This window comes from Hippopotamus amphibius, chromosome 2, assembly GCF_030028045.1.
Source record: "Hippopotamus amphibius kiboko isolate mHipAmp2 chromosome 2, mHipAmp2.hap2, whole genome shotgun sequence".
NCBI classification, from domain to species: Eukaryota; Metazoa; Chordata; class Mammalia; order Artiodactyla; family Hippopotamidae; genus Hippopotamus; species Hippopotamus amphibius.
The window spans coordinates 203,743,758-203,750,968 of record NC_080187.1 but is presented as its reverse complement, the minus strand read 5'-3'; the positions used below and the strand labels follow the sequence as shown (position 1 = coordinate 203,750,968).

Here is a 7,211-nt window from a genome sequence, read left to right as displayed (position 1 = left end):
AGTGGAGCAATAGGAAATCTTATATACTGCTATGAGGAAAGTGATTTTACATTAAAACTGAAGGTGCAAATACCCTATTACTGGCTAGTCTGTTCCTAGAGATGTCCTCTAGGAAACTTTTGCACAGGTGACTAAGGAGACCTGTATACCAGTGCTCATACCAGCACTGGATACACTGGAAACAATCCAAGCGTCCATCAGCAAGAGGAGGAAGTCTGTTTACACAATGGAATACCCTACATCAGTGAAAATGAATGGACTAGAGCTGTACGTGCACACATAAATGAATCTTACAAACAATGTAGAGTGAAGAAAGCAAATTGCAAAAGAATATTTACAGTATTGTCATTTCTATAAACATCAGAAATGGAAAACAAAAATTCTTAGGGGGATATATGTATATATGTAGTAAAACATATTTAAAGAGAGAGGGAGGCGGGGAGAGAGAGCGAGAAAGAGACGAGAGAGGGAGAGAGAAAGAGGCAAGACAACAATAATATGTTCACTATATTATGCTTTGGGTTTTTTTTTTTTTTCATATATAAAATGTAACATTTTAAAAAAAGAAACCCTAAAGAAGAAAAATTGAAGAAAATGTGAATGGAGTCTAGATACCATGGACAGAGAACAAAAATAAGTCTTCAACAGGAATGTTGCTTTTGGTCAACATTAGTTAGTGATGGGAAGCAGGATGGGATACTTAAAGCTTTGGTTGCTATTCACAGAGAAAAGACAAATAAATCAGTGACCAACTAGGATCAAGCATTTGGCTGGGGATCAAGACTAGAGCAGTTTATTTTCTAGACAGCCCATAAGGAAGTATAGCTGCTACACATTAATTACTGTGTTCATCAATTTAATAAGTCATATCAAGTGCTTGATTTAATATGAAGGTATCATAATGAATCACCTTCATATGTAAAATGTACCTACGTGGTTGAAATTTTAAAAGACAATTTATTTGACTTAAGGAGGTTCAAATAATATTTTTTTTCAAATAATATTAATGACACTGTACACAACTTGGATTAAGCAATAATTAAGACAAGTACCACAGGAAAGAATATACTAACTTCCTTAGAATGGAAATTAAAAGTTAATACTACAACAAGTATCTACTGTATAGCACTGGGAACTATATGCAATATCTTGTAATAACCTGTAATGGAAAAGAATCTGAAAAAGAATATATATATATATGTATATATATACGTATATATATATATACGTATATATATAAAGACTATAGGGACCTCTCTGGTAGTTCAGTGGTTAAAACTCCGCACTCCTGATGCAGGGGGCCCAGGTTCGATCCCTGATCAGGGAACTAGATCCCACATGCTGCAACAAAGATCCCGCGTGCCGCAGCTAAGACCCGGCCCTGCTACATAAATAAATAACTAAATAAATATTAAAAAAGAATACACACACACACACACACACACACATATCTGAATCACTTTGCTGTACACCTGAAACTAACACAACATTGTAAAAAACTATTCTTCAATTGAAAAAAAGAGAGTATCCCCAGCTCCAGTATTCCCACTGGAGCATCTTTAACTGCTTTCACACTTTGTTCTTCCCATCCTGGCGTCATAGGTATCGGTATGCGTCAATCAGTGACCTTACTCATGGTTCCTTACTTAGCTAATTGCATTTCTTTTCCATTCTCACCATGTCAGGCTCTAGCTGACAATAAATTCCCTGGGTCTTTATTATGTAAATCACCTCAAATCCTGTTTTGGAACAAGGTATGATATAAATAAAGAGAATCAATACACTTCCTGAGAGGACAAGGATTCTGTCTACAAATGGTCCAGCACTATTATGTGTAACTAGTGATCTCCTGCTTATGACAATCGCATGCTTTAATCTTTTAGGTGCTGGTATAATCAACAAGGTGTATAGTTTCAATTCAAAGTCTTGGGACAAGGGTTCCTTTTTCTTTTATCTAACCACCTAAAGAGGAGATGGATTCAGGAGAAATAGCTTTGAGGGAGGCACTATAGGGAAGTGGTTATAAGCAAACGGAATAATGAGTCAGATGGATCTGGGTTTGAGTCCCAGCTCTGCTCTTACTGGATGGGAGGCTTTGGACAAGTTGTTTGTTCTCCATGAGCTTAAGTTTCTACATCCCTACCTTCTTTAGGGGGTTGTTTAGAGATTAAATAAGACCCCAGTACATAGTGAGTGTTCAGCAAACATTAATATTATTAATGGTATAGTTTCTTTAAAATAATTTCAGAGCTTGAATACAAGATGATGGTGAACCTTTCGTGATTATAAGGCACAAAATAATGAAACAACTGGCCGTGGTGAGTGTTTCCACTGTGGGGGGTGTTTTTCACTTTCTCCCACTGTGATTTAAGAATCAGGAAGGACACCTGCAGCTATGGGTTTAGATGAATGAATGACTGGAGTGTAACCCTGTGTAAGTAATTTAATTTCCCTGTATCTTATTTCTCTTCTGTAGAGTATTGATCTGTGGAAAACTAATAGTTTTGGAAAACCCTCTCTACATAGAGATTGTGTTTATAGCTGTGTTTATGTTCTTCTATAAACATGGATGTGCTGGTAGCACAACTTCTCAAATCCCATGTCCTGCTTTCAGTGGATTTACTCACTGATGAAATGTTTGTGTGTTCATGTCACAAGGGCCCTCAGGAGACTGAAAACCATTTTCACTGGGATTTCTTGGAAGTGAGCTTGCACATGGGCAGGTTATAATGCAGGTGTGCTCTGCTTTAGAGAAGACCATTCGCCCACAAATTTGCAGACTGGCCCGTAGAATCAATAGGAAATGAACCAGTCAGAGACCCCCAGGGACTCCTCGGCTTGCAAGTTTGGCTTCAGCAGGTATGGTTGCTGCTCCCTGGCTGCGTATTGGGGACATACCAGAGGACAACAGTGATCAATTTAAAAAGAAAGTATTGGGCTTCCCTGGTGGCGCAGTGGTTAAGAACCCGCCTGCCAAAGCAGGGGACACGGGTTCGAGCCCTAATCAGGGAGAATCCCACTTGCTGCGGAGCAGCTAAGCCTGTGTGCCACAACTACTGAGCCTGCGCTCTAGAGCCTGCGAGCCGCAACTACTGAGCCCAAGCGCCGCAACGACTGAAACCCACACGCCTAGAGCCCATGCTCCACAATAAGGGAAGCCATCGCAATGAGAAACCTTCGCACTGCAACTAAGAGTGGCCCCCGCTCGCCACAAATAGAGAAAGCCCGTGCGCAGCAGTGAAGATCCAACGCAACCAAAGTAAATAAATAGATAAATAAATAATAAAATAAATCTTTAAAAAAAAGTATTAATTATTAATCCATGGAAAACATTCACCCTCCTTTCCTTTAAAGATTTGGAAATAATGGTACTTATTCCAAAGCAAAGATAATGGAAAATACTTAGACTGAGTTCCTTTAAGAATTAACATTCTGGATGTAAAGTGCAATACAAGCCACACACACAAGCCCTGACACACAGTGAATTCAGTGAATGATATTGAACTGAGTGGATGGAGGGAGGGAGGAAGGAAGGAAAAAGAGAAGGAAGGAAGAAATCAGCAAAAAGCCAGGACTTACAAAACATGGGCTGTGATTCATAATTTGGATGACCTTAGACAAATCAACCTGAGCCTCAGTTTCTTATATCGTAAACAGAAGCAATGTTCACCGCACTGGTTTATTGTGAGAAAGCAATTGAATAAAGCAGAGAGGTATGTGGTTAAAAGCACATGACAGTCATAAGACCTGCATTGTAGATCAGGCTAAATTCAACACAATATAATTCATCAAATATTTATTGAGCACTTATTACTTGCCGGGCATTGTATCTCCAAGTGCTGAAATTGGAGGAGATGAATAAGACAGCCAGGCTTGTCCTTTGGAGAGGTCTGCTCTGCAATAGAGGCAGACTCAGCTTCTGGATCACAGCACTTCTTTTTGTTTTACATATATTCATAGTAGGTCCCCCAGACTCCTCTCTGGTTGAGTTACCACAGTTCTTGCTCTCGAGAAACTCATAGTCTAGTAGGGGAGACAAACCTGTTAATCAAAAATTCCAAAACAGCCTGCTAAATGCAGCAATGGTGGTACATGGAATGCGTATGAGGAGAATAAGGAAAGGCTGAGAATGGTAGTGGGGGAGTTGAATAAAGGTTCAGAAGGGGATGATGTCTGACTGAAGTAAAAAAGGAGTTCCTATAGAGAAAAAAAGCAGAGAAGGGCATTTCAGATAACAGGAAGCATCACATGCAAAGCAAAATAGACAGGAAATTGCTAGTTCCAGCTTCTGCCAGTAACTAGCTCTACTGAACTTCTATGGAATTTCCTCAAGTCCCACCGGATTTCAGTTTTCTCATCTTAGAAAATGAAAGTTGGGAGTGGGGGTGGGGACAGAGGCAACCTGGATTTTCTGTAAGATGCTTGCCAACTGGATACCTCCATGATGGAGCAGAGAGAAAGGGGTAGCTTTGGAAATATCAAGTATCATTTTTAGGGCGGGAGAAACCTCATCTTTTGTAACAATCAAGACGATAGGCACAGCCTGTAGTCATTCAGAAATTTTTGCATACATTAATTCACCCACTCCACCAGTATATATAGCATTGACTGAGCCAGGCCCTATGCTATCAAGAAGGCCATGGTCTAGCAGAGAGAGACAGACGCATAAGTAAGGACACAAGCACCGTGAGAACTATATTGGTCTACACACTGCATGTTCGTGGGGGCAGTTAAATAGAAGCCCCTAGTGCCTGTAGGTCACCTCCGGGGGGTGGGGGGAAGGATGTAGTTCCCAGCAAAAAGGAACTTCTTGTTTCCTTACTCTGCTTCACCTTCTCCAATAAACCGCCAACATTTTCACCGCCAGTTCTCCCTTGGCAGGCCAACGAGGCATCCTCCCTCCACCCGCAACCTTTCACAAGCGGTTCCCTGCACGCACAGCGGATGCAGGTGCCAGGCCTGAGCAGAGGGTAACGGCTCTCACCACAGCTTCGCTCCCAAGCAAGCCCCGGGGGCAGGGCCGGGCGGTGGCGAGAAGGGGCGGCCGAGAGGGCGGGCCGGCCAGCGCCTCCAGGGGTTGGACTCCCGGCCAGCTGGGAGGGAGGAACTCAGGCTCGGATATAAGACAGGAGCGCCCGTGTCGCGGCCACAGTGCTGCAACTGGCGCGCCAGCCTGGACCGGGAAGCAAGGGGCATTGAACTTGCAACTCATAAACCAGAGAGACAGAAGAAGAGGCAAAGGTCTGATTTCTACTTCTTCGTTTATTTAGTACCAATGAATGGAAGGCGGGTGGCTTTGTGGGCGGGTGCCCGAGAGTTCGGCCCGGACCGCCAGGGGGTCCTAGGCGCGCTGGTACCCCCAGAGGGCTCCGGGGAGGGGTCCAGCCACTTTCGAGAGCCCTAAGCGCCCAAACTCAGCAGCTTCTCTCCCCCGCAGGAGCAGGAGCGCTTCTTCCCGCCACTCCCAGCCCCAGCCTCGGAGGATGAGGCTCCTCGGGAAACTCCGCGGCTCGGCCGCGGGCAGCGCGGCTCTGGAGCCTACTTTCTCCAACGTCCTCACCCCCGGCCGCATCCCCGAGTTCTGCATCCCGCCACGGCTGCCCGCGCCCAGCGCGCCCGAGTCCTCGGCCCCGGCCGCCGCTCTGCCCCGGCGGTGTGCTGCCGAGACGGACCTTTGGCCTCGAGGAGCCGACGAGGGCGCGGGGCGCACGGACTGGGACCCGCGCTCGCAGGCCGCGCTCTCGCTGCCTCACCTGCCCCGGGCGCGCACCGCCTACGGCTTCTGCGCGCTGCTCGAGAGCCCGCACACCCGCCGCAGGGAGTCGCTCTTCCTCGGGGGCCGCGGAGCCGCCGCGCTCCTGCCCGCGCCCCGCCCCCGGGCCCGCACCTACGGCGGCGGCGGCGGAGACGCGCCCCTCGCGCTCCCGGGAAGAGGCCCCGCGTCGCTCGCCGCGGCCCCCGGCGGCCCCCGCCCGCCCCCGGACGCGCTCGCCCCGCGGCCGCGCGGCCGCCGCCTCCTGCGCGCCCCCGAGGGGCTGTTGCGCCGCGCGCTGCGCGCCGGGAGGAGCCGAGGCCTGGCCCGCGCGCGCTCCGTCTCCAGCGGGGACGGGGATGACGATGAGGACGACGAGCGCCGCGCCGGCTCTCGGTTCCCGGCCGGGGCCCCCGCCGCGTCGCCGTCGCCGCCCCCCGACCCGCGGCCCGAGCGCCTGGAGGCCGAGGGCACCGTGACTCTGGGCCGCGCGGGCGGCGCCCTGCGCTTGGCCGCCGAGTACAGTCGGGCCAGCGGGCGCCTCCGCGTCCGGCTGCTCCGCGCCGAAGGCCCGGCCGGAGGGGCCGCCGAGCCCCGCGGCCCCGTAGGGTGCCGCGTCAGCTTCGTCCTGCAGCCGCCGGGCCAGACGCGCCGGCCGCGGGGCGCCGTGGTCCGGCGGAGCCGCCGGGCCGTGTTGGAGCAGGACCTGTGCTTGGACGGGCTGTCGGAGGACGAGGTGCGCCGCCTGGCCGTGCGCGTCAAGGCCGAGGACCGCGGCCGCGGGCCGGAGCGGGGCCGCCTGCGGGGCCAGGGCGAGCTGCTGCTGGGCCCCCTCCTGCTGCTCTGAGGGCGCGCTCTGCCCCTCGGGCCTCTCGGACGCTGGCAGGAGCTTTGTACAAAATAAATGTTATTTATTCATTTTTCTAATCATGTTCTTGCTTTGTTGCCATTTTCGTTCTTAGATATCTGCTTTTGTCATCGTTTGTTGGTAGGGAAAGATAAGATAATGACGCCCTCTATTCAAAACACTCAATCCTTTTTTTCCAGACCATGTTTTTTTTTTACATAAAACGATTGGCTTGTGGCTGGAAGAGAGAGAGAGAGAAGAACTGGACCCCATTTGCGTTGTTTTTCCATTTCTGATTTATATCAATGCCAAACGGCTTATGGGTTTAAAACAAATGTTACTCCTTCAGAATCATGCCCAACGCTAAGATGCGTGTAGACAGCTTTCCATATTTGATGCGGTGTGCGTTCATATCCTCATTCGTGCACACACGCATCAGGGTGGGAACCTTCTGTAAAACGGATGCCCTGATGGGAAAAGAATTCCTTTCCCATTAGGAAAGAACAGGATTCTTTTGAAAGTGAACTCTTCAAAAATTGCTTTGGAGAAAGAAAATGAAGGATCTTCCAATGGATGGTATGTGAGAATAGATATTCCTGGCCTCTCCCTCTA

The 7,211-nt window shown here is 48.7% G+C and overlaps 1 protein-coding gene and 1 non-coding gene across 2 annotated transcripts; both read left to right on the top strand.

Moving 5' to 3' along the window:
• Window positions 1–1,254: 1,254 nt before the first annotated feature.
• On the top strand, window positions 1,255–1,327 carry TRNAR-CCU (transfer RNA arginine (anticodon CCU)). Its single transcript has one exon. It is a non-coding gene; the product is annotated as a tRNA-Arg (tRNA).
• A 3,857-nt stretch (window positions 1,328–5,184) lies between these two features.
• LOC130846364 (C2 calcium-dependent domain-containing protein 4A-like) lies at window positions 5,185–6,612 on the top strand. Its single transcript, XM_057724557.1, has 2 exons — window positions 5,185–5,241; window positions 5,438–6,612. Exon 2 carries the CDS (start codon window positions 5,484–5,486, stop codon window positions 6,597–6,599), a length of 1,116 nt encoding a protein of 371 aa, XP_057580540.1. The 5' UTR covers window positions 5,185–5,241; window positions 5,438–5,483; the 3' UTR covers window positions 6,600–6,612.
• The last annotated feature ends 599 nt before the right edge of the window (window positions 6,613–7,211 follow it).

Coding starts and splice junctions, on each gene's coding strand:
- LOC130846364 (XM_057724557.1), top strand. CDS start 5,484: ATGAGGCTCCTCGGGAAACTCCGCGGCTCGGCCGCGGGCAGCGCGGCT.